The sequence below is a fragment of the Pithys albifrons genome, chromosome 8 (genome assembly GCF_047495875.1).
Source record: "Pithys albifrons albifrons isolate INPA30051 chromosome 8, PitAlb_v1, whole genome shotgun sequence".
NCBI classification, from domain to species: domain Eukaryota; kingdom Metazoa; phylum Chordata; class Aves; order Passeriformes; family Thamnophilidae; genus Pithys; species Pithys albifrons.
Window position 1 is genome coordinate 24607509 of NC_092465.1, and position 27978 is coordinate 24635486.

At 38.4% G+C, this 27978-nt stretch overlaps 1 protein-coding gene across 2 annotated transcripts; it reads right to left on the reverse strand.

Annotated features, from left to right (window-relative positions):
- Positions 1-434: 434 nt before the first annotated feature.
- Positions 435-27209, reverse strand: CWC22 (CWC22 spliceosome associated protein homolog). Of its 2 annotated transcripts, none has more exons than XM_071561933.1 (20): positions 27160-27209; positions 26530-26642; positions 23822-23889; positions 23030-23146; positions 22665-22922; positions 22086-22214; positions 19990-20158; positions 19565-19618; positions 18540-18675; positions 18250-18456; positions 18067-18129; positions 17613-17711; positions 16324-16405; positions 15016-15076; positions 9404-9481; positions 8136-8288; positions 7164-7291; positions 6146-6247; positions 5845-6041; positions 435-3268 (listed from the first exon to the last, which is right to left on the reverse strand). In XM_071561933.1, exons 2-20 carry the CDS (start codon positions 26554-26556, stop codon positions 861-863), a joined length of 4536 nt encoding a protein of 1511 aa, XP_071418034.1. In that variant the 5' UTR covers positions 26557-26642; positions 27160-27209; the 3' UTR covers positions 435-860. The 2 variants fall into 2 exon arrangements, with proteins under 2 accessions (XP_071418034.1, XP_071418035.1); XM_071561934.1 differs by lacking the exon at positions 27160-27209 and adding an exon at positions 27065-27153.
- Positions 27210-27978: the final 769 nt, after the last annotated feature.

A 27978-nucleotide genomic window follows, 5' to 3' on the forward strand; every position in this document is an offset into this window, starting at 1 on the left:
AAACCAATTTTACACCATTAACTACTGCAGCTACTGATTTTTTTTTCTTTTTAACTTTGCTTCTTGAAACACCTCTTATTTTGCTTATTTTCATATACTCTGAGAAAGATGTTCCTTAAACAATCCTTGGTAGTGCTAGTGTGGAAGTCTATGACTTTAAAATCAAATTCAGTTGAAAAAATAAAAACCAAACCAATCCTTTTCCCCTCTAAGATCCCAAGTGTAACTAGCTCAGGATGTCACAATGTTAAAAAAACACTGTGAAAAGTAACAGAACAAGCTGACACACTTTCACATGTGACATTCACAACAGCAACACTGGGGTTTTAATTTTTGACTCTTGAATTCAAAAATCAACTGAAGTATTTCCTGAAAATTTTCATCACCTGGCTTTCAAGTTTGCATAGTTGGAAGAATATACGGAGATAGAATGTCTGTTTGAAAATTTTTATAAAGTTTTCTCATGTAACATACACATGGAATCTGAAATCTGTTGTTTATCACCCCAGTCTCAGCACCTGGCTTGGAATTACCAAGCAAAGTTAAGAATCAACGCTTTTTCAGACTGTAAACTTACAAGTACAAATATTTGAAACTAAGTCACAAAACACCCATTTCACTGACAACTGAATGGTTTTATTCACAAAATAAAGAGCTTTGTCTTTCCCAAGGAAGACCTTAACAGAAAGACTTAATGATACAGTTATAAAAAAGTGGTACAGAAAATTTGAAAAAGTCTGGTAAAATTTACAAATGCAAACTATCACTTTGTACAAAACATTTTTTTAAAGAAAGTTCAATAATAGATTTTAAAGTACAGTTTTAACAGCTTGAAAATGAACATTTATTTCAAACAGGCTTCATTTTTGCCTGTGTGGGGAATTCTCCCTTCGTCTGTCCTCATTCCTTCTGCAGTCCCTGTCCTCGTTCCTTCTGGACTCCCTGTCCTCGTTCCTTCTGGACTCCCTGTCCTCGTTCCTTCTGGACTCCCTCTCCTCGTTCCTTCTGGACTCCCTCTCCTCGTTCCTTCTGGACTCCCTCTCCTCGTTCCTTCTGGACTCCCTCTCCTCGTTCCTTCTGGACTCCCTCTCCTCGTTCCTTCTGGACTCCCTCTCCTCGTTCCTTCTGGACTCCCTCTCCTCGTTCCTTCTGCAGTCCCTGTCCTCGTTCCTTCTGGACTCCCTGTCCTCGTTCCTTCTGCAGTCCCTGTCCTCGTTCCTTCTGGAGCCCCTGTCCTCGAACCCTCTGGAGTCCCTCTCCTCGAACCTTCTGGACTCTCTGTCCTCATTTCTTTTGGTTTCCCTGTCCTCATTCTTTCTGGATTCCCTCTCCTCATTCCATCTGGAGTCCCCGTCCTCATTCCTTCTGGAGTCCCCGTCCTCATTCCTTCTGGACTCCCTGTCCTCACTCTTTCTGGACTCCCTGTCCTCACTCTTTCTGGACTCCCTGTCCTCGTTCCTTCTGGATTCCCTGTCCTCGTTCCTTCTGGATTCCCTGTCCTCGTTCCTTCTGGATTCCCTGTCCTCATTCCATCTGGATTCCCTGTCCTCATTCCATCTGGATTCCCTGTCCTCATTCCATCTGGATTCCCTGTCCTCATTCCTTCTGGAGTCCCTGTCCTCATTCCTTCTGGAGTCCCTGTCCTCATTCCTTCTGGAGTCCCTGTCCTCATTCCTCCTGGAGTCCCTGTCCTCGTTCCTCCTGGAGTCCCTGTCCTCGTTCCTCCTGGAGTCCCTGTCCCCGTTCCTTCTGGATTCCCTGTCCTCGTTCCTTCTGGATTCCCTGTCCTCATTCTTCCTGGACTCTCTGTCCTCATTCCATCTAGATTCCCTGTCCTCATTCTTTCTGGACTCTCTGTCCTCATTCCATCTGGATTCCCTGTCCTCGTTCCTTCTGGACTCTCTGTCCTCATTCCATCTAGATTCCCTGTCCTCATTCTTTCTGGACTCTCTGTCCTCATTCCATCTGGATTCCCTGTCCTCGTTCCTTCTGGACTCCCTGTCCTCATTCCATCTAGATTCCCTGTCCTCGTTCTTTCTGGGCTCCCTGTCCTCATTCCATCTGGATTCCCTGTCCTCGTTCTTTCTGGACTCCCTGTCCTCGTTCCATCTGGATTCCCTGTCCTCGTTCTTTCTAGACTCCCTGTCCTCGTTCCATCTGGACTCCCTGTCCTCGTTCTTTCTGGACTCCCTGTCCTCGTTCTTTCTGGACTCCCTGTCCTCGTTCCATCTGGATTCCCTGTCCTCGTTCTTTCTGGACTCCCTGTCCTCGTTCCATCTGGATTCCCTGTCCTCGTTCCATCTGGATTCCCTGTCCTCGTTCTTTCTGGACTCCCTGTCCTCGTTCCATCTGGATTCCCTGTCCTCGTTCCATCTGGATTCCCTGTCCTCGTTCTTTCTGGACTCCCTCTCCTCATTCCTTCTGGACTCCCTCTCCTCATTCCTTCTGGACTCCCTCTCCTCATTCCTTCTGGACTCCCTCTCCTCATTCCTTCTGGACTCCCTCTCCTCATTCCTACTGAACTCTCTGTCCTCATTCCTTCTGGACTCCCTCTCCTCATTCCTTCTGAACTCTCTGTCCTCATTCCTTCTGGAGTCCCTCTCCTCATTCCTTCTGGAGTCCCTCTCCTCATTCCTTCTGGAGTCCCTCTCCTCATTCTTTCTGGAGTCCCTCTCCTCCTTTCTGGAGTCCCTGTCCTCATGCTTTCTGAATTCCCTGTCCTCGTTCCTTCTCGACTCCCTGCACTGGTTAGAGTACCGGCCGTGCTTGTCACGGTGTCTCTCTGAACCGTTTCTGTACCAGTCCTCTTGTTCCTCCTCTCTTGGACTCGAATGGTCACGGTCTCTCTCTCTGGATTTTGATCTTTCTCTTTTTCTACTGTGAGGCCCATTATCTTTGCTCCTGTGTCTGCAATTTTCATCATCAGACAAAGAAGCATTTCTCTCTGCTTTCTTGACTTTTGAATTACTGTGTTTATTTTCTAGATCCTTATTTCTGTCATGGTTCCTATCCTTCCCACTACGATAACTGTCTCTGCCATTGGACTCATCTCCGTGATGATGGTATTTCGACACATCATCTCTGTATGATTCTCTTACATGTCGGTGATTTCTTTCTGATTTGCTCTCAGTATCACTTCTTTCCTCTTGATGCCTCCTTCCCATTTTCTTTTCAACTGATTTCCTTCTCTTTTCCTGTTTTTTTCTGGAAGCTTTATCAGACTCTCTATTTTTCTTCTGCATTCTCCTTCTTCTGGCTTTAGAAACATCTGAAATTATAGCAAATTAAGAGACTAAGGTTGCAATTTAGTATGTTTAACTTATTAAAATACAGAAAAAATTGTGAAAAGCTTTTCCAAAATAGTGAACTCTGAATTTTAACCCTTAGCTAACTCCAAGTGCTGCCTGTCTTTTGAAAACCTCTACCTGTCATCATGCTCTTGCTGACTTGATACAAAAGGACCAGGTATAAGCTGTAAAGTCATACATCAAAGCACTCTCACAAATAATTTTTTTTTAGGAAGATGACCTTTCCCAGACTATATAGTCTCAAAATAATTTACTTTTCCTGGAAAAATTTATCAGTCAATGGAGATTAAAAACAGCAGAGGGGGAAAAAATCTCCAACACTATCCTAGGAGGAAACAGAGAGATGATGAAATGGCTTGAGATAATGGTACTACAGCAATATAACAATGGCCCTTTGGTTCATTTTTTCAGGAGAAATAGTGACAGCTTTATCAACAAGATTAAAATTAACTTCTGTATTTTTAAATACACAGTAGTGCTCATCTCAATGGAAAAGGCCTTACCCTTCCTGTTTGCTCTTTAGAAGGAACCTCCAGATTCCACTCCACAGTATTTATCACTAACAGCCATTTAGAATAACCATTCATTCACCTTACTGTATGACCTATAGTATCTTATCAGCTGTTTCTCATCACCTTTGAAAATACCACAGCCATAAACTGATTTATTAGTACATATAACATCTGAATTTTATAGCAGTTGTCTAGTCTAATATCTGAACCAGGGCTTTCTAACATTCTGATAAAATTCAATGATGTATCAATTCAGATACATTTTAATCCATTAAGTTTTTTAAACAGTGCTTTCCATACTGTTTTACATCCGCCAGAATGCATGTAAACAGAAAAAACCCAAGAAAGTAAACAAAGAAACCAGCTGCTTTGATAACAGATAAATTTCATCCCCTGCTGGACCTGTTTGGGTTAGAACTACCTCCCCAGAGCAGTACTGAGCTGAGCTAGCTGATGAAGTCCCAAACATTTTCTGGCAGTAAAACAGCCATCTCTAATTTACCTCCATGCTCAATTCCTAATGAGCAGGCTTTCTGTTTTTCTTATACACTGCACTGCTAAATATTGAAATATTGCAGGCACATTCCTCTCAAAAATGCCTTTTAACTCTTCCAAATAACTATATATCTAAAAAGCTGTAAACACAGCAAGACTTCGAGTTATAACCAGTAATGGGCCTCAAACAAAGTTGACCATTACAATGTAAAGTTATCTCTCATTACTGTTTTGATCACTGCATTAAAATACACAAGAACTTGAAAAAGAAAAGTGAAACCAGGCTGCAAAGGTATTAAGATGCAAATTTTAATGACTGTGTTCCTGAATGAAGAAAAAAGACAAGCAGTAAAAGGGAAGGTCCTAAACTTTGAAAAATCAAACATTCATACTCGCAGCCTGCAGACTCAGTTCGTTTGTCACTAAGGACTTCCCCCTCTGGTTCCTATCAAGCAGCTCAGCAGAGCTGCAGCTGTCCATGAAGGAGCCATCTGTCTCTGAGCTGCACCAGTGCCTCGTCTGACCCTGTTTGACAGGGCCCTCCCCCAGTGCTGTCGGCACTAATGCAATTAGCGCGATGACACCCAACTCAGCCTCCTGGGCACTAAGACTGTGATGGAGAAGTGAAGTGCATTTCCAAAGCATGAGCAGTTCGTGCTGCTTTTATTTTATTAATCAGCATTTTCATTTCAAAGGCACATAATAAATCAAATTAACTTTGAATCAGCAAACCTCTGTACCACAGGAAGTCAAGCTGTGTTATCTTCTGTTCATGCTATATATACTGGAGGGCACTGCACACACTAACTCATACTAGCATGGACTTGAAAGACTAAGCAATGTTTATGACAGTTCATGTCAAATAGAAGGTTCTACATCAGCAGGATGCTATAAGATGCTAAACACCAATTATAATGCATAAAAATACTAATTTGTCAGCAAAAGCTAATTCTTCCTCGGAGATTTTTCTACAGACAAGAACATTCACTGTATACCACACAAACTCTTATTTAAACACATTGCTAGAACTGAATAAAGTAATTTCTGACTCACGAAGAAGCACATATTTACAGGGAAGGACAAAAATAGTATCAAGTATCAAGCTCACTCAATTAAGCCAAGTAAAACAGAGTTGTGGAAATTAGTCTCTACAGTTCACCAGTAAATATCCCACAGAGATATTAATAGGGAGTGACTCTAATCACTCCATCCTCCAGTAAACTGAAGACTTAGTAGTGTGCAACAGGCATCAACTGTGTAAAAAAAGTGATCTACGAAATAACTTTTCTGACATTTAAGTCTATAAAAACAGAACTCCTTTTTTCTAAATTCAAAAATAAATTTCCAGGAGCAATACTTAATATTTTAAAACTAAGTTTAAAAAGACTCAGTTAGTTTTTAAAGCAGAGAAATTAACGCTGTTCATAGCCAGATTTTCCTTTAAACAAGTATACATGGAAACAGAAATAAACAGATGAATAGAAGTAAATAAAAGAGAAGTGAATAGTTATCTGGCTAGTGCTAAGTACCTGAATCACTGCTGCTGTCACTGCTAGATGAGGAATCACTGCTGCTGGATGATGCTGAGCTACTACTGCTGCTGTCAGAATCAGAGTCTGAGGAAGAGTCCGTCTCTGAAGATGAAGAGGAATCTGATGACTCAACATTTTGCTTCTGTGTCATAATCAACTTTGGTGCATTTTTAAGATGCTCCCGTAATTCATCCCTAATTAGCAAAAAAAAAAAATTGTTTCTCAATTTTATTTATTTTGTTTGCGGAGGGAAGGAAGATGAAGAAAGTGAGTATCAAATCAGAAAACTGTTCCTCACGTTAGTCCTCCAAGGCCAATAGAAGTGAAGAAATTGATGGCAAAACGAGTGTTTCTTGGGTTATCCCGAGGCAATAATCCCTCAAAGAAAGGCTGCAGAGTCCTGAGGGAAACAAACATCTAAATTAAACACCATGCCAGCTTAGCACTCTCACTGACATTAAGAAACGAAAAAGAGAAACTGTATGGATCTCCATAGAGGAGCAAAAGTTTTCTCTTCATGCATTTTTCAATACATTCATTAATTGTATCTATGATGCATCTTATCAAATGCTATTTAAAAACTTGCTCTTTGACAAAAACTTCTTCACACACAGAAAAATTGCACACATACTGACAGACCATGTGAAGCCCTGAAGTGACTCGTGAAATCACAGTAGCCTGTGATAGTAAAGGATAATACATATTGACCAAGAAGCTCAGAGATGTAGGTACCTGTGCTGAAACCCCACCATACAGGGCCTCAAGTTTCAAATTTAAGTTTACATGAGCTAAAGCATCTACCAAATTCTTCATCATACACAGAAGAAATACCAGCTTAGAGGAAACAGTTCAAGCAACTGAAAATAACACTGCCAAAATGGAATGCATTAAATCCCACAGAGATTTTAAAAAATGTGCTATTTACATTACACTTAAGGATAAGCAACTGATCCCAGAAAAATTGTTACTAATAATTGTGTGTGGTTTTCTAATTTTTGTCAGAAAAAACATCATACTAATATTGATTATGCAGCTATATAGCTACAATATATAAACTCACTCTTAGAAAATTCTTACACAAAGCTGACTGTCACTGGGGTGGGGGGCAAGAGGGGAGGGGGACAATGTATCTTGCAAATAGTCATACACGTGTCCTAACCCAAAATGATGGTAAATGCACTCAGCTTAATGTGACTCTGCAATGACTAAAGCTATACATGAACTTAACTGAACTTGAACAGAGAGTTCTGACCTGTACTTTTTCAGATAAAGAAGCTCATTAAATTTACAGTTTTGAAAGTAAAATTTCAACTCACTCATCTTTTAATCTTGCATTTAAATTAGGAAGTCCCATATATTCACTCAGTTCCTGAAAGAATATTTTGACAAAAATTCTGCTGGAGGATGTAGTAGTTTCTTCACTCAGTATTATACATTCAAGGACCTGAAAACATTCAGAAAAATATAAATCCTTAAGTTTAAACACACATTCTTTTATTTATCTTAAAAACTTTTGTCCTTATGAAATAACTAATAAAGACTGATTTTTTTTTTCAAAAGAGCATAAATTCCGTAATTTCTAGTCAAGACTGTCTTCCTCAAAAAATCTTTTCTACCATCTGGGAGCAGCTTCTCATATTTATGCAAGTAATTCTTTAAGGATTTATTCTGTCTAGGAAAGCTTCATGAAAGAAAAATCAGATGTGTGAACTTCTGGAAAGTTAGAGATTTGGGACTTAAGTACTGAAGAGGTAAAATATTTATGTCTGCAGAATGATAATTAGACTAGATTATGAAACAAGAATAAAACAATTTGAAAAGAGAAGTTACCTTGATATTTTTCTTCAGTTTTAATGTTATGGTATTATATCTCAGAGTGCAAGATTGCTTTTATTTATTTTTGTATTAAATCTTAAAATGGCAGTATTTTTAAATGTCTTACAATTCTATACAACTTTAGGCTTAATATATCAAAAGATTAAAATTTCAAAATTCTTTTCTAGAAGATACACATTTTAATCAACCAATTCCAGCTGAGCTCCATAAAATAACAGCTTAAATCCACTAATGAAAATGATGTACAAGAGGCAAAAAGAGGAGACGGAACCAACCAGAATCGTTCAACAGTGTCTGACAAGATACTTAATGTAATCCAGTTTGCTGTAAGTACAAGTAGTTCCAAATTGTAGAATAAATACTAGAACGAATAGATTATATACTATGGTGGAGTACTGGAGATTAACTATTGAAAACGAAACTAAGACAAAAGCTTTTTGCTTTTAACTTACGCTCCAGGGAATTGAATCAGTGTACAGTAGGTGAGCAAACATCTTGGCAACGTTCCTCAGTTTGTTTGTTTCCAAACGATGAATGGTATCATATTGTTCTTTGAAAATGGCTTCAAAGGATTCCATGTATTCTTTTTTCAACATGCAGAAACGCTGAGACAAAATTGTATAATTTAAACAAGCAGATTAAACAAAATACTAAATATGCAAATAACCTACAAGTAAGTGACCTAATGCTGCAAGATTTCCTTTTTAAATAACCCTTGGAGGAAGAGAAAATACATTTAAATGGATATATTTTATTGTTTTCAGCTGTTGTCAGAACAAGAAACTCGTCTGCATTACAAAGTAGTAATTATCAGTTTTGAACTACAGCAAATTATCCAGCAATTTGTTTTACTTCTATACATCCAGTATTTTCACCAGATATAATCCCATTTTTGTCATGACAACATTGAAAGACTATTTCAGTTTAGAGAAGCAGCAAGAAACACAGAGGTTAAGACATTTTTTATATAAACATTCCAAAGAACATGGAAATCAATAATTATATTCATCTGAACATGCACATTCATACAGTCAGTGCTTTGTAACCGACTGTCAGCAGAAGGATTTCCTCAAGTACTGGATGACAAACACAAGAGAAAAAACCCTCCCTTTCAGCATAACATGCTGCCCTGAGAAGACAAGTATTCACCTTGACTCTTTACATCTGTCAATATTATCGATAAGGAGAACTTAAAATCACTGCAACTAAATTAGCAGTTAGTTACACAAAAACAGTTAGCTGTTTATTGGAAAGGAAACAAACAACACTCACAACCCCAGGACAGTAAGTATTCAATCTTGTGCTCTAAATAAAACCTACTAAGCAGCTTTGAAAAAAGTGGTAAATGACAAGAGTCTCCAAAATTAATATTCAGCACTGTAAAAAGGGTATTTTCTGGTAACTCATAATACTTTTGTCTTTTTAGTACCTTTGCCACTGATTTATTATTCTACCATAATGAGAAAAAAAAGTAAGCAAAATAACCAATGTTATAAAGGGAAAATGAGTTATTTCATTCTGCATTTACTGTGCTTATTAAAATCAAAATGTTAATTCAATCCACTAATACAATCAACTAACACAAGCATTTACAGAATGATAAAAAGACTATTAGTTTTATTTATCCATTAAAACTTAAGTCTGACACACAAAAAGTAAAAGTAGAGTAAACCAATAAAATTTTCTTTTGTAAAGTGTAAAATTTGAAAACAGAACTCACCCCAGCCAGTAACCCAAAGAATTTCTCATATGTTCTTTGCTGAGCACAGCAGTCAAGTATCATATTGCAGAGTTCTTTCTGGGTTATGGAAAAAAAAATTCTCTAGGTAAATTCACTGCAACAGAAAAAACCCCACCACTAAGTACCAAATAATTGAAGAAAGCCTTCCATGGATACAAGCTTTGAAATGAGCATTAACATAAAACTTCATTGTCAACACCATATTCAGAATCATTCTTTAGAAAACCTTCTCTCCTTGCCTAGGAAGAAGCAGAGGAAACCTTGCCAGATAAGTCTCCCCAAATTTTTGGGCATCCATTATCAACAGCCTGCCTTCCATTTTCCCATCTCCACGATGAACACATGTAAGCAACAGAAGATGCTCTCCTTCCCTTACATCTACTGCCTACAACAGTTAGCTTAGCCCAGTCTTCCTGGAAACACAGGCTGTCTGGCTCCCTTTCTCCTTGTCTCCCAATACTATCACCCCAAGACCATTATCAGATCAACCTCTAGTAGCTTCCCTTTCCTCTTCTTTCACACATACCAACCCAAGAACCAGAGGGAAACACATGGATGGATTCTGCTCCGTACCCCATCTCTAGGCCCAGAGCCCTTCCCTGGCTGAGAGCAGCAAGCCAGGCAAGCAAAGCCCACACGAGTTTGAAACCAACCTCATTCCCTTGACCTACTGTGTAAGTTACAGACTGTCATACAGCTATGAATTGGTTTAGGACACATTTCTAAACATTAATTAAGACAAGCGAAAAATACATTGTTATATAAATTAAGAGTCATGAAATACATGATGCTTAAACAGCACTGCAGTTTCCCCCTATTCTGGTTTTTTTAATTACCACTTTCTCATTAAGACCAATTCCATAGCATAATCCAATTTATGATACTCTCAAATAGGTTTCTGGCTGGCAGTTACATATCTTTCATTATTAGTTTAATTTCTCTTTAAACTAATAGTAACATTCCCATAAAACAAGGATGATTTCAAGCATTTTCTTCTCTTTATATCTTATGCCAATTTACTGTAGCATATACCAGAGAGATATATATATAGCAAATACTAGATTTCATATTCTCCCACTTGTGCCATTCTTTCAAGCATACAGCCAGAAGAAACATTTTTGCCCATCATAAAAACTCAGAACAAATAAAAAGCCAACCATGCTGAGCAAGAAAAAAAATACCCTTCCAAATAATGAGGCAGTAATGTACCAAATAAACTTACAGATGTATTTAAAGGCATTCCTTTTAACACTGTCACACTCTGTTAGTGTGATGTATTAAAATGCATATTAACTTTTTATATTATCCCATTTTACAGGATTGCTGCAGTTAATCAGTTTTCAAACAATAAAAAGGGTACAGTGCTGATGCCACTGTTAATAACATCAGGAAGACTTGAAAAACAAATTACTTTTCTTCCTCATCTTAAATGCAATTATAGCATTGGTATCCCCTGTGGTTTACTGTAATTAAATACTTTAACATTTTAATTAAATATTACAATGATTTCTAGGAGGATATCTTGAATATCCACATGCATTAAAATAGATTTGCTCATAAAGACATTCTTGCTAGTGTTATCTACACAATTTGAGGTTAGGTCAAGAGTAACTGTCTCACAGACTTAAAATTAACAAACTTCAGAATTATTTATTTATTTTGAGAGAGGTGACAAGTTCTGATGGCAATTCCATCTTAATTTACAGCTTCAAAGGTTAGTCAACTCATTTCTGTACTTCCAGTGATGTTCATGGCAGGAAGGACTTGTGTTATTTAGCCCGTCATTTGTTTTGAAAAATACAATGAATTTCTCCCCCAGTTTTACAGGCACTTTATGTATTGTGGTGTTTGACAGTTTTCATTCAATGCTTAAAAAAACCTGAGATCTCGTACCTCCCAAGACAGAGGCAACAAAAATCTGTTCAAGGTAAGCATAAAATAATAAGCCTATTTCTGACACTTCAGTTGGGTTGCTTGTTTGCTTTCCTCATAGTTCAGAAGACAGAACAACTGGTAATACCATACTCGTCTAACTACAGTTTTAGTTTATTTACATTTTTTTCTTTAGTAATGCATGAGATTAATGCAGCTTCAACACAGATAATAGCAGTACTTTTATAAAAAAGAGAAATAGTGCGCTCCACCAAGACTGAGCATATGCCCAAAGAAGCAACTGCAAGGCTTGTCGAAACAGCTTCTCACAGGCTGTAGTACAGACTACAACAAAGCTTTTCAACTTTTGATCTGCAGGTTTTCACTGGGTCTAAATAGCATGAATAAAAGCAAACCTACTCCTAGTAAATTTACTTAGAAAAAAAATAATTTCAACACTCTGAATGTCTTTCCTTCTTAAAAAAAATAATCAGACGACTGGTGATGTCCCCCTCAGCAGCTGGTACTAAACTGCAATGCCAAAAAGCAGTACTATGTTGTTCTAGTCCATAGATTATCCATTTGAACCTTAATCCTCTTTCTGCAAATCAGGGCTGTGTGGCAGATCCATTACTGGCATTAAGCACACAAACACTTGTGTTGCACAGCAGTTAATGTGACACAATAATCTGGTAATTCAACCACTGATATTTCTGAACTCAGACCTGCTCAGTCCCACCAAAAATCTCTGTATATAAAGACTTCCAGAACGATTAACCAGCAAGATAGTTGTTGAGACTATATTAGTTTCAAAACTGTTGTCCATGCCTGTCTTCAGGTTTCAGATGTTCTTATTAGGTTTTTGGTTGCATTTAGTTGACAATTTATTACTCAAAACCTGCAGAAAACAGTCTTAATAACAGAATTAAAGAAATATTATTTTGTTAACTAAAGCCTTTCAACAGAAAAACACTGTAAAATTAGACTTGATTTGAACAAAAATTTTGCAGTGAGAATTTTAACTTTCACATAATTTTTAAGCAATACTTCAGGCATACACTCTGGTTCCTGCTTCTCATGATGACTGTCATTGATAGTAGAGCTGAAATAGAGTATGAGCATAAACAAAGTTTGAAGATTCACCCCAGAGTTCAGCAAGCATTGCAGGAATTTCTCAAGACTGTTTAAAGCTTTGAATCAGAAGGTGCAAAGAAATTACAGATAAAAGATAACATCCTGCAATACAGGTTTTGCCGAAGCTTTTAGTAAAACAGACTGAAAAAGAAAAAAGTGCTTTATAGCTAAAGAAATAACAGTAGGGAATCACAGAATCAGTAAGATTGGAAAATACCTCTAACATCATCAAGCCCAGCCATTAACCCAGCACCACCGTGGTCATCACTAGATCATATCCCCAAGTGCCACATACATACTCTTTTGAACACTTCCAGGGATGGCGATTTCACCACTTCCCTGGGCAGCCTTTTTCAATGACTGACCAACCTTTCAGTGAAGAAATTGCTCCTAGCATCTAATTTAAACCTTCCCTGTACAACTTGAGGCCACTTCCTCTGGTCCTGTCCCACCTCACTACAATCTCCTCTTGGGTATTTTTAAGGAGGACAAAGTCCCCTTTCAGACTCCTCCACACTGAACACCCTCAGCTCCCTCAGCCACACAGCACTCCAGGTGAAGCCTCACCAGTGCTGAGGACAGGGAGACAATCACTGTCCTGGTCCTGCTGGATATAGGCCAGGATGTCATGGGCCTTGGCCACCTGGGCACATTCTGGCTCATATCCAGATGCCTGCTGACCAGCACCCCCAGCTTCTTTTCCACTGGGCAGCTTTCCAGCCACTCTTTCCCCAGCCTGTAGCCCTGCCTGGGGTTATTGTGATCACTTTGCCTTACTGAACCTCACACTGCTGGCATTGCCCATCAAGCCTGTCCAGATCCCTCTGACTTCCTGCCATTCTGCAGATCAACACTCCCACCCAACTTGGTGTCATCTGTAAATTTAATAATGGTTTGGTTTGATAATGGCAGGGGAATAATAAGGGCTTCAATCTGAAGATAGCTTGAAAGAATAAATGATTTTCCTAGTTTAAAAACTGGCAGTTAATTCAAATTTCCTCCTGAGTACATTCAGGTTTTTTATCCACATGGATAGACTTGAGCACCATAAATCCTTAAATAATTTTATTGCCTTTAACTGTTTATTCTTTTTGCTCTCACATTGATCAGGAAGCATCTTTTTTTTCACTTTGCCCCTATAAAGGAGTTTAGTTCTATAAAATGACCAAGTCAAAGGTCTCCCACCTTTGATTAAATAAGGTGAAAAGTAATTATGATTATTAGGGAAAAAAGAAATCAGCACAAAGAAGAGGCCTCATATGATAAGAGGATGCAGTTTTGCAAATGTTTTAGACCTTGAATTGCAGTAATTCCTACAACTAGTACTGAATAGTAGGTTGATACTAATTGTTGGGGGTTTTTTTATTCCCTTATGAAATTTATTTTTTCTGAGCAGATTTTGCCCACAGAAGTTAGGAGTTGGCAGAGACCGCCATGATATTAAATACTAAGAGTTAAGTAGTTCTCTGAGTAGTTATCTAACAAGCAAGTAGTGTTATATAGTCCATATATTCTAGATTGTTAGTTCTAGTCTTTATAACTGAATTGCTTTGCTTAAAAATTTTTTTCTCTTTAGAATTCTTCAGGTTTTGCCTCACTGAGAATTACAATCTTGTGCATGCTTTGTATTGCATTTCACTCACAAAATTGGAGAACCAGATATAAAAATACACCACCTCAATTCTTAGTTTACTTCCATGTAAATTGCTTCATAAAAAAAATAGAACAATTGAAAAACTGATGGGCAAACCAGTTCCCCAAGAACATCCAGCCATAGGCCAGATCTCCCTTCACTAGTCAGGATTATACTAGTAAGGTTACTTACTACATACATTGTTTCAAATAAAACAGAACAGTGGTAATTAAAACCACAAGGAAATGAATATTGCTCTCAAGTACAACTCCCATGATAATAGCTTACAGCTGACTGAAAAGCTGTCTATAAAATTAGATGGGTATTTACATTCTACTAGTATCAAATACAAGTACTGGACGAAGGACAATTTCTTTTACTTGAAAACATACCAACTGTATTGATCTTACAGTCTGAAACAAAACAGCTTTATCTGAGGATTTCCAAGATTAGAGCAAAGCAATCATGCTCCAAACTATTTTAATTCAATACACTATTTGTTCAAAGAAGACCATGAAAGCAACAAAGTAACACACTCTCTTAGCACTATGCTACATTTCAAACCCCACTGATAAAGTCTCCAGCTGCCTGCGAATATCTTCAACCCCAAGTTCTTGCAGAGACAGAACTCAGAATAACTGCCATGCTCTTGTCATAGGATAAAAGTTTTAACAAGTCCAAACAACAGACCTTTCCAAACAGCCTACAAGCAACTTGAGTTGCCTCACAGAATAGAGCAAATGCATAAAACAAATTGTTTATGAAATATGTGTCACTCTATTTGCTCTAAAGGTTGTGAAATACAGTTGTTCTTCCTCAATATGAATCACTCTATTCCTCTGGTTCCTATACAGACCAGGCTCCAGAACAAAAGCCAGGATTTTAGCTACTGTCACAGTACTATTTCTTAATATTATGTTAATAACAAAAAAGAGTAAGAAGCAAGGCTTACAGTCTGACTTTCAGGAAAGTCCATCTTCAGCAGTTTGTGAGCACATTCTTCAAAGTCTAAGCTGAACAGAAAAAATACTTCTCATTATCTGTGCAATTATATTATGCTAAAAACTTCTGAATTATATTAAGATTGATTATTGGTCCTGACACTTTCACTGTTTGGAAAAAAGTACCTCAGCTGTCTAACTTGCTGGTTTTTTGTTGTTGTTGGGAGGATTTTAATAAGCATTTTGCATTTCATGAGCTTGTATCTGAAAATTAATCTGAATTAATTACATTTGCAAACCCCTTAAGAATAAATGACTCACGTCATTATTACTATTGCATCATCTTACAAAGCTATATAAACCATGAAAAATGGGAGCTCATTTTGCACATCCCAAAACACATTGAAAAGCAAGCACTGCACATAAGCTCCAAAAGCAGCATATACCACACTCTCCTCTTTGCACTCCTTTTCTGAAAGCCTTTATTTAGCCACCAGCAAGTATCTCCTTCCATTCAAGTATAAGATAAACAAACTTAAGTATGGCAAGAAACTATTTCACAGCAACTTTGAGAAACATAAGAGCCTTTCATATCTCTCAGCATGGCATTAATTTGTATGCCTAATGATCCACACCACAATTACAATATCATATTCCTCATGCAGCTTCAGACCTGCAGAGTATTATGGACCATGCCTACTTTTAATGATGGAATTCAGTGGCACACAACAGATCAATCTCTCTTCTCATTCCACTGAGACAAGAGCTATACCACCATGTTTTCATCATTTGTGCCATGAACTGCAAGGGGATTTCATTCTCAAGACAACTACAAATAGAGCAAACTTCAAGGCTGGTATCTGCATACTTATTTTCCAAGCAAGGCAGATGGTAACAGCTGTTAAGGAGAATTGCTTACTGCAGAACTTCTTCTTCTCAGAAGCGGGAAAATCTACAGCATTTCTAAGTGTGTCATGAATTTTTTTCATAAATTCTTAAAATGCTGTATAATCTGAAGATCACTGACTTTTGTTCACTCAGAAAATTCTCATTACAGCAATAGTTATAAAAAAATCCCAGTTCACTACTCAAAACATTTTGAAACAAACAAGATTTATCTTAGAATGAGAATCTGAGTATCCATTTGTCAAAACAGTCTGCTTTACACAGTCAGGTCAGGCTCCATAATGAACACCTTCCCTACTTCTTTTCTTTTTTTTTAATTGCATATTAAGAAAGAATTTTAAAAGAAAGAGAATTACAGTTCACCCATTTCAAAAGAGCTACACTCATAGGTGTACAAATTATATTATATTTACCTCGACTGAATAGCAAGATAAATTGTACGACGGAAGGAGACCAGGTTAATTTCTGTTTTATCGTGGACAGTAACCTTCTGACCTGTAAAAGAAAAACATGGTTTTGTAAGGAGCAAAACATTAAGGAAGATACGTGTAGTGATCTCTTAGCGGAGCTCTATTTACCATTTACTAAGTCTGGAGCACACTATTTTTCTAGAAATACTTAGGACTGTTTAGCAGGTTTATGTATTTTTTTAATTTTTTTTTTACAGATAAGGAAAAAGATAAAAATCAGTATTTCCTTCATCTGTAATTATAAGCAGTAAATATTTAGATACAGTTTTAAGAAGGCAACTTTTCTTTTAAAGATTTTTCAGGTGACTTAATCACTGTAACCTCTGAGTTTAACATTTCTTGTCTACACTATTAGCAATCTGTAAATTATGCAGTCTTCATAATTTAGCTATACAATGCTTTATGTGGCATCCCTGATTTTAAAAGGTAATTCTTACTTTCTGTTATATGTAAGACCTATGTTAACGGCATTCTATCAAGTTCTGTTTTGTCCTGGAGTAAGTGTAGAAAAATCCAATCTGAACCAAAGCATTCTGTGAATACTTTCATTTGTAAGGTATTCACTATTCCTTCAGTCTTTTCAACTTTGCTAAAAGCATAAATGATGAAAAGTTATGTGAATGATCTCATCAGCCTGGAAGCTCTGCTCTTCTGTGAAATACACCAGTAAACTAGTAAGGAAATCCATTACTGGTATTCTACAAGACCAATACTTGACTGGCTTTTCAATCACTCATGCAGTCTGCACAAACATTTCAGTTAAGACTTTTCCAGGGAATTGAACATTCTTTGAAAATGTGTAAACATTACCTCCACTAAAGATTGAGAAAGAGGACTGTACTAAACTAGGAAGTGAAATATAGAGGTTGCAGATACAGTTTTAAGAAAACACGTTCTGATTTTGAAAGTGACTTCAAAATATGGTAGAGTACTAAAAAGTTTAAGGAAGTGTTTTCATGTTTTATGTTTGAAAGGCTTTTCTCAGGAAATCGGTATATTTAAGAATAATCAAGCAACGCTGCTTTTCCTCTTCTGGCTGTGCTGAATGTTTTCTTTAAGAACATTACTTTTATACTATTTGCTAGCAAACACTTAGATCTCTGAATAAATTAAGATGAAAACATCCCTTAACATTTGAACATCTTAATTTTGCAAAAAATCTAAGCAGGTAAGCTTTTCTTTCCTGTTTCATCTTCAATCAATTGCTAGTAAGGTGCTAGTTATACACTTACCATCTTCATCCTCCTCTTCATCTTCGTCTTCATCTTCCTCACTACTTCCAGCTTCTTGATCTCCTCCTTCAGATTCACTGTCACCTTCATCAAGAATTTCTGAAAAAGCAGTATCCCAGATTAAAGGAATATAACCCACAGTATTTTTGTTACAAAAAAACTCCCTGATACAACACCTAAAGAGTGACAGGGTATTTCAGGTGGAGAATCTGGCAGAGGCAAAAAAACCCCAGGTATGTCATAATTAAAGGAAACAGTTGGAGAAACAACAGTGAATAGCAGGAACACAATGGAAGGTCTGTGGTGAAGTCAACAACAGTTATCTAGGGCAGAAATATCACTCAACGTTAAATAATAAAGGTGGCAACAATAGTTAGATAAGTAAATACCACAGATAAATGTGTAAGTACATAAATATCGTATATAAAATGTGTATAGACATGAATATCCCTACCTTTCTTCAGAGTTTTGTATTTCTCCTCATTTTCCATAAAGTTTGGATCCATCTTGAAAACATCTTTAGAATAAAAGAGAATCTTTATTTAAAATACAAATTGAAGAAAAGAATGAATATTTAATCTTGGATTTGTTTTCTTGGGGAATGCAGCTACAGAACTAGCTTCCATTTCTAACTTACTAAGAACATCCTCTGGGTTGTAGTCATCTTCTAATGGCAACATATGAGTAAACTGATCTTCCTCTTCCACTAGATCTAATCCCTCTGGAATAATTGGATGATCCTTGAAGCCATCCTTCCGTACAGCAAACATGACTTCTATCATATACTGAACACGCATATCAATTTTAGATTCATGCAGAATGTGTCGAAGACGGTCAAAGATTGCTTTGAAAAAGAAAGAAATGTAAATATGAGGATTTACTAAATACAAATGACCAAAAGACATGTTTTTTGCTAATTATACTTACCATTAATACCTCTAGGAGAAACTTCTGTTAATTTGAGCCCACTCTCTTTAATAAATCCAATTGCTACTTCAATACTGTCATCAGTAGGCCTTTCAAGAAGCAAAGTGAGCATTTCTAAACATAAAACTTCATGAGCCTAGGAAAGAATATCAGCAAATAATTGAATGCACAGTGTGACATTATCATCACATTGATTTACTTGACAGATCTGTACAGCCTTTGAGGACATCACAACACACTAATTTACTCACAAACACACAAGACAACAGTAGTGAGACAAAGACGCTTAAGAGAAAGTAAAAAATTCAAATAGTTTTACCACCTGTATTTATACCAACTTTGTAGTGAATGTCACCATGTTACTGAAATGAACAAGGCAAACAATGAAAAACACTTTGCCAACAAGAAAAAAATAGAATGCATTTCCAAGAAGCAAATAAACCAGTGCTTGCATTACAGAAATTAATTCCAAGTGCATTGTGTCTATAATTAAATCAGTTCTTCCAGGATCAGGCATAAAAACAAATGGCACATGTTGGGTTAGTTTCCTCTTTACCAAAATGCTGTACTTTACCAATGCATTCCTGAAACACTGCTGCTTGCCATTACTGAAATTGGAGTATCCTGATTTCTAACACATAAGCAAGTAGCATGCAATTGGACACAAATCTGATTTAGATGTAACTGAGTCTAGTTCTGTTTACACACACGTTGCAAGAAACCTCCATTTGAGATCTGTGATACAGAGTCTCAGATGATCCTTTCTTTGCATCATGACTTGTCTGAATACTAGCCCAAATATACATATGAAATGGGGGGAAGCCATGAGCATAAGTGCAATTACTAATGATAACTGAACAAGCAAGGGCCAACATCTTTTTCTAAAGAGGTCCCAACAACTTAAAGCAGGCATCACACTCAGTTTTTCAGGAACCTTTATAACAGTGATTGTCACTTCGGCTACTGCTGTCTTAAAACTAAAAATCAGCCATATATGGTTTGGATTGAGTAGAAAAGTAACATACCACATTCTGATTCATCAAATGTGCAACAAATTTTGAAGATGTCAGACAGAGTTGCTGCAAAAGAAATAAAACACGAAATTTTAACATATGGAAAAAAATTGTAACTCAGATACACTATAGATTTGTGCTTCTCACAATCAAATTAAGTCGTGAAACTATCTTGGGATACTAGTAGTTGTTCACAATTAGGACTGTACACTTCCAGAAAGAAAAAAAAACAAAACAAAACCAAAAAACTACCACAGTATCAACCCAGAATAGGTTGTCAAACTTTGAGGATACTCTAATACCATTAAACTGAAGAGTCGTCTCACCCCAGGTTTTAGCTGTGTTCCTTTGCACTATGTAATTCGACCACTCCTGACATACAGTTAACAGAGTAGAATTACAAGTTTCAGCATGTTGCTGCCTCAGGTTTTACGTACCTTGTCATTTCTGCGATACCCTTTGCGAAAATTAAGTATCAACCTCTTGAGAATCAATTCACCAATATTTGGAAACTTTGAATTGATAATTGCCACAAGAGCTGCATAAACATGAGTGAAAATTGGAGAGGCACTCTGAGCTTGCAGAATGGATCTAGACAGCAATCCCCTGTAAAAATATGTAAGTTTTAAGATTTTTCTCATGGTAAGGCATTTAGTATTTTTATTGAGTACTTATCACAAAAAATAGTTTGTGCAGGTGGAGTAGCTGTAAGACAACAGATGGTCATTTTCAAACCATTGTTTATCACATCACAAATGGAGTTTTGCAACACGTGTTACCCAAATCTGTTTGAACTTAGAAATTCTTAAACTGGTACCTTATCTTACATTAAATATTGTTCATTTGGAACTACAGTGGAAAATGCTAAGCATGTAAACAGTCATCTTGTATCCTGCTACTACCCCGTTTTAACCCCAATGTAGGCTGATTATTAAAGACTACTATTTGTAACCTCAAGGAATGTAAACACATGGCTCATGACATAATAGTTCTATTATTCTAATAATCTCTCTTAGATTTATAATGAAAACTACAGTCTGAAAATAATCTGAGACGTACTTACTCCATCCTCTCAATTTTGCTTTTTGTAAAGCTTAGAAGCACAGAGAATTTGACTCTTGATGTATTACTCTATTACAAATGCGCAAGGGGAAAAAAAAGGAGTCCTCTAAATGAGAATCTTCAAAGTATGCACTGGTATCCAACAACTTGTTTTGTGGTCTGTTGAAACCCTCAAAAACCCCCTCCTATATGGTACTAAATACAAACTGCCAAGGGACCCTTTTCCTACTTACTTTGGAATTGACAAATTCAATAGAAGGCATTTCATACTAGTGCACCAAAGCAGAATATTTCCACTTTGAAACTACTAGTTACTTCTTGCTAACAAACTGAAACTGGTCTGTTTCAGTTCTTATTTATCCTCTACTTAGAAACTCAGAAAAGGACTTGACAGCCAGGTAAAACTTCATGTCATTACTTTTATATGCGCCTTTGTGCCAATTTGGAAGTTAGAATTAACTGTAAGCAAAAGGAAAATGGTGCCATTTCCCATCTACATTATTTTGACATTTATAAACCACACACAAAAAGCTCCACAGACAAGTATATTCTAAAAGCATTCAAGGAGCTGATTTCTAAATGAAAACACTATTGCTTATATGAAAATTAAGTTCCAGGTCCACCTAGGTGAACCCATAACACAGGGACACAAAATGCAGGGAAGAAAAAGCCTAAGACTTCATTCTTACTTTTAACAGAAATCACATGCAGGAACGACTTGCCCACTATTTAGATTTTACTTAATTCTTGTGTTATTTTTATGCTAGTTGCAGGATTATGATTTTCCTGTTAGGTATAGCATAAATGAAAGTAATGCATTCCTCAGCTATAACTCCTCAAATAACAGCACTTAATTTGTGATGGAGAAAGTGCTGCAAACTGTTTGAGCTGTATCAGAATTACTTTTGGATATTTCGTTGTTGGCAATTTTGTTAAATGGTGGCCAACCTAAGAAACCCAGGCTCCTTTAGACCTGCAGATTTAACCGCTAATGACATCAAAATTAATGCACGGAAAGTCATCACACAATACTTGCAGTCACTAAGGCTTAGTACCAAGCTCAAACAGCATAATCATCTTTTCTCTACGTTAAAACAATAAACAACACAGGCAGGTAACTGCAGTAAAACTTGTTTTGCTAAACACTGACTACAAATATTATTTGTCCCAGAGGAAAAACAATCCAGCACTACAAAAGTAAACAGACAGTGACAACTGCAAATTACAAGTTACTCAAACAAAATGTATAGGGAAAACCTTTAAGAAAAGGAAACATACACCATCTGTTGCACTGTTTTATTCCACCAAGCATTCTATCCCTTTCCCAAGTAAGGGACTGTTCTGCATGGGAAAAGACAGCCTAAGGTTAGTTTTAAAATCTGACTAGCAACTATACACTACACACAGTGATGTACACATGAACAGTACACATATTACTAAAAAAGCAAAAGAATTACTTTAAAATACTTACCTTCCTCGAACAATATTTTCCTGAAGCAGCTCATGAATGATGTTTTCTATATTAGAAACGTTCACTTTATTGACTAGACCATTGATTGACTTCTTCAAGGCTTCCCAACTCATCCTCTGATATGCCAAGCTATTACAAATGCATCACAAAGTATTAATGAGCAAATTTGAAGTAGCACTGAATAAATTCACATATATAGCTTACATTAACATTTTCATTTAATCATAAAATATTTAAGAAAATATTTACTGCATAAATTTGAAAACCAGTTCACAACCATACTTTTAACCACTGGAAAATCACTGAACCAACAGGACATACCAAAATGTAATTCTGCACATATGGTATAATCCAGTATGTTCAGTTTTCTACATTCTACATCCCACTTTCCCATTTACACTTTGCAGCAGAAGCAGGTACAGTTTTAATCCAATTCTCTTATCTCTCTTCTGATAAAAAATATACCTTCAAAACAATGATCACAGCCCTCTAAATGGATCCATTTCCCCCCAACATTCTCTAAAATCCCGAACTGTTTCATTTTCATCAAAAACACCTAATATGTCACTTTCAACTCACCTATTTTTATCAGTGATTTGCTCTTGCATCATTCTGAGCTTGGCAGGTGGAATATACGCCCCCCCTGTGCGAGTAAGGATTGGATCCACTTCTTCCTTCTTCTTCTTGGAAGTGGTGTCATCATGAGCAAGTGAGCTCTGGACTGTTGGCCTCTCTGGACTCCTGTGATCAGGTGATGAGTATCTTCTCTGCTTCCTTCGATCATATTCTCTCTCCTCCCCTCTCTCATAGTGTCTATCTCTTCCCCTTTCCATCCTTCTAAAAAGAAAAAAAAAAACACCCACCAAACCCCCAGGGGTTCATGAAAAATTCTCACACTTTATTCTCTGAAAAAAGTATTTTATTACCGATTAAGGGCTTGATACCTTCCTTCTGAAGTTCTGTCATCATAGTAGTCCCTTCTCGAATAATCCTGATCATATCTGCTGTCATCAGAGTATCTTCTCTTTCTGGGCGTTGGAGACCGATCACACTCCATATCCCTAATCGCAATCCAAGACACAAAAAATGCTTCGTAAGAGCCTGAGAAAAGCAGTGGTATTAATGTCTGCTTGCAATACAATGCTACAATGCAGTAGTGTTCCATTTCTGCAACCCGAGTTTCAACATACATATCATTCAAATACAAGACTCTACTTTTATAATAATTTCTTGTCATGAAAAAATTACAAAAAAAACCCCAACAAAACCAAACCCTTAAAGTTCTGTAAAAGTAAGCTCCTCCTAGAATTTAAATTTTAATGCTAAATAATAATAACATTAAATACCAAAGTTACATTCATCATCGTGCATTCCTTGGAACGCATGTATTTACTTCCTTCACCTACTTCTGCCTGTGCAGCACAGAAGCCTTGCCCTGAAGTGACAATTGGGGTATCAGCAATATGTGAGTTCAAGCAAAAAGCTGGCATCTAATTTCCATTTTCCAATCCCATGACAATTTAACTAAATGCTTAGGATTCTTTTAAGATTTAGTAAGAAATCTGTTTAATTACTGTTATACTGACATACAAGTATTTTAATCTACACTTACCCTTCATTGCCGAGCTTATGGCAACACATAGAAAGAAACATAACCTGATGATTTTTTTAACTTCTCTAACTTTGTGAGGTAATATACAGAATTGTAAGGTATAAAAAAAAAATCAGTATTCTACCTGTCCTCTGGAGACAAACTTTCTTTCCGGGAACTGTAGTTTTCCTTCCTTTCGTGGCTGGAGCCATGCTTTAGGAAAACAAAGGAAAAAAAGATGAAACCCCAACATGACTGTGAGCACGTATCTTCAGATCAAAGCCTACCCTACTCCTTTACAAGGAGGGCCATCAAATAAAGCTAATGGCAGTCAGTTATGACAAGGAGTTATGACAAGTAATTAAGCAGCTGGACTCCCTGCTACAGGATGCTGCAGATGCCAAATGCTTAACATGGATTCAAGACACTGGGAAACACTGAAGAAGAATATGCATGGGTTACAAAAAAAGGTCACCTGGCTCAGGTAGCTGCAAATGGCTAGAGAGTGGGAGTGTATGTGGGCAAACACTTGCATAGTTGGCCTGTCCCTAAACTTTTCAAGGCATCTGCTGTCAAACACTGCTGGAGGCTCAAGTAGATGGACGACTTTCCTGCTTCCTCCTTGCCAATGCCATTTTACTTTGGTGCATCACATGCAACACCATTAACAGAATTCTACTACTTCTTGTTTGAAGAGTGTCTTTCCTCTCTCCTTATTTTCTCATGAGTCATTTTAGCTTCATATATAAACATCTAAGTGACACTGTTCTATTAGGCAGATTTGCAGTATTGTTTAAGTGATACACACTTAAACAGTTCACACCAAATTCCATTGGCTGCACCATGACATGCAGAAATACCGAGTCATACCCGCAAATCGGAGCATGGCAGCATCTACAACAGACATAGAAGGACATCCATCAAGATGCTTTAAAATCACTTTGGTAGAGTTAAGAAGCAGCCTTTGAAATCTCAGTACCTTCACTGCATGGGGCCTCTTTTACCGCAGATTATTTATGATTTTTCAGAATCACAATCTCATGGTGTCAGAGAGTGATTGAATGTGAAATAGGTAACACCTCACCTGAAGCAGAAGCTCAAGCCAAGGACTGCTTATGCACCTTGACTGAACTTCCCACAGCAATTCTCACCACCTTTGCTGAAGTGGCACCCTCTGACTGCTACATTAAATTTTTGGCCCAGCAAAGAACGAGTTAAAACTGTTGGTTAGGAGAATACAATGACACCACCTCCATAAACCAGGTAGTGGAGGTCACCCCAGATCAGAGTGGACTGTTATAGAAACGATCTCCAAAAACTTAACTGGGGAGCATGTGTATATATGCAAATAAAAAATTGCACTTTTGAGGCCACTCCAACATATCCCAGAATATTGCCTTTCCGAGGGTACACTGCTAACACTCTATTAAAATTATACCCAATATTATCTTGCCTGCACTGGGACAATTATATAAACCAAATGCATGGAATCGTTTACTGGGAACAGGCATCCCTATAAAAGTATGTCCAGTTGACAATTTAATTTTAGGGCAACACTACCTTTGATGGCAATGCTACTACAAGAAATTCATATATTTTCCACAAGGTTTTCTTCCCCTTTCAATAATCATTTGTGGGATTATACATAGAGTAGATCACTGAATTCACTGAAGGGTTATAAAAGTCCTTTAGTTGGGTTTCTTCCCCCACCCCATAATATAAGTCTGTATCTTAAGCTTCCATGAAAATGGTAACAAAACTCTTTGAAAAACACAGAAGAGTTACTGTATTTAAATCCTATTTAGCAAATGGAAAGAAAGCAGTGAGCCTTTTTAGGATTATCCATTCTCATGGGTTCTGCATCCTCTGTCTTAGTCCAGACAGACCCAAAAAGACAACTATTCACAGAAATAAAATAGTGTAATGTCTGTCTCTGTATTTGGCAGTTATCTCGTCTTCTTCCAAAAGCGGCTCCTCTTGCTGAAGAACTTGTCCCCCTCCGCTCCTCATGACCAGGCTTTCTGACACAAGTTAGCCTATTTTCTTGTCCATTTTCATCAAAATGATTGACTGAAAGTGTCAGAACAGTCCAAAACTCTTGCTAACTGGCTTATTTTAGCAGATAAGGGAGTACTACCACAACCACAAAACTGGGAAAAACAGGAGAAGATACTAAACTATCCTTCAAGCACCCCTATTAAAAGCTACTTCAGCCAGAAAAGTTGGATCCGAAAGGAAGCTTATGCAGGGTCCAACTCTAGAAACACAGGCAGAGAAACACCACAGATTTGAGGCAGTGTATGAGAACAGCACTGCTCTGCTAACCTGTCCCAAAGTAGTGTACTTTACAAACACAGTATTCTTAAATGATCACTTTGGAAAATTAACTTTAAATTTCTCCTTCTTGCATTCCTAAAAAATTTCTCCCATGCATTCAGAAATGGACCATACAGCTTTTAAAAGGAAAAGCTTTAGCATTCATAGCATGCCAAATTAACTGCTGCTTATTAGCACTTTATATTTCCCTTTTAAGATTATTGTTAATCTTTCTCCATTCCTACACATTCCTACATTCTCTGTTGAGACACAATCATTCAGTCATTTTTGACCAATTACTTCATTCATTACATGCCAATTATATTCAGCATTTCCACTATTAGGACAATGGGTGCTTGAAATTGCTGCAATTTACTGAGTCCATAGTAGTATTTCTCTTGTAAGCAGCTGCTGTCAATTTGACATTGCTTGCTTAGCATTCAGGAAGTTTTATTTAACATAGTATCAAACTAAAGACCCGATTACCACTAACATGGGAATAATGAAACCCTTCGGTTTAGGTTTAAGAACACTTACATTTACTTGTGTCACCCGGCTCTTCATCTTGACTTCCAGTTTTTTTCTGAAGTTCTGAACGTGCAGCAACGAGACAATCCAAGCTGGAATTCAGCATATGAAAACCATTTCACCTATAACACATATAGGACAATTAAAAACCTTCAAGCGCGCACGGTTCCCGAACCGGCAGTTTTGTTCATTAAAGCTATGCTTATATGGCTCCTTAAACCAAAGGAAACATGTCCTGAGCCCAGCCTGTTCCCAAGTCTGGCTGTCACAGCCGCTGTGGCAGGAGCGCGGCTGGGGAGCAGCACCCGGCGCTCACCGCCGGCCCCACACCCCGCGGCTGGGCCGTGCTGGGGCTGCCGAGGCCCCGCTCGCCGACCCCGCCGCTCAGCTCCGGGCCGGGGAGCCGGCCGCCCGGCCCGCGGCCTCCGCCCGCCGCTGAGCGCCCGCACGGGAGGCCGCGACCACCCGACCCGTGGGCGCACACGGCCGGGCGGCGCGCCGGGGCTCCACCGAGTCCCGCGGGGCAGAAGGAAAGTGCCGGTACCCGCCGCTGACAGACGCTGAGAGCTGCTGAGAGCTGCTGAGAGCCGCCAGCACCGCCCGCCCGTCCCGCACCGCCCGCGCCCACCGGGCCCGAACCTCCGGTCGCCGCCGCCGCCGCGCACGGCCACGGACGGCGTCACTTCCGGAAGCGAGGAGTGAGCGCGCGGGCCCTGGCGCGGCCGCGGCCCCGCCCCCGCCGCCATGTTCGGGCGCGGGGCCGTCAGTGCGAGAGGAGAAGGGAGGGGCTGGCAGGGGCTGCTGAAACGGGGGAAAAAGGAAAAAAGGGCGGGAGCTGAGCCGGCAAAGTGGCTCGTCGGGGGAGTGGTCACGATCCCAAACCTTGCAGCGTTCAAAGAGCGTTTGGTGACGCCGTCAGGCACACGGTGTGGCTCCTGCGGATGGACCTATGCAGGAACTGGCATAAATGGGCCTGTACTGCAGGTTAAGCAGTGCTTGGAATATGTCCCAGAGATAAAATGCATTGTATACCATGCTGAGTGTTACAATGCTCTTAGCACACCTGTGCATTAAAGGTTTTTTTTTTCTGACCTCTGAAATTCAGCACCACAGATACACTCTGGCTTATTACAGATACGAACTTGTTTGGATTGTGGAAAGTCACTAAACACATGGGGGGGGGGGGGGGGGGGGGGGAGGAAAATGCTTATAGTTAATAAGGTCTTAAAATGCTTGTGGTTCATTCCCACTTGTGAGATAAATGAAAATGAAAATAGACTTCTATAGGACACAGCAGACCCGGGTCAGGAAGGCATCAGCTCAGGCATCAGTCCCTGCGCGGGTGTCTGTACAGAGCCCTGCGAGGGTGCTGTGCCCACCTGTGTCTGCGAGTCCCTGCGCATCCCTGCCCAGCACGACAGGCTTTGCAGAGGGGCAGAAGATGGCAAAGGGGGAGGA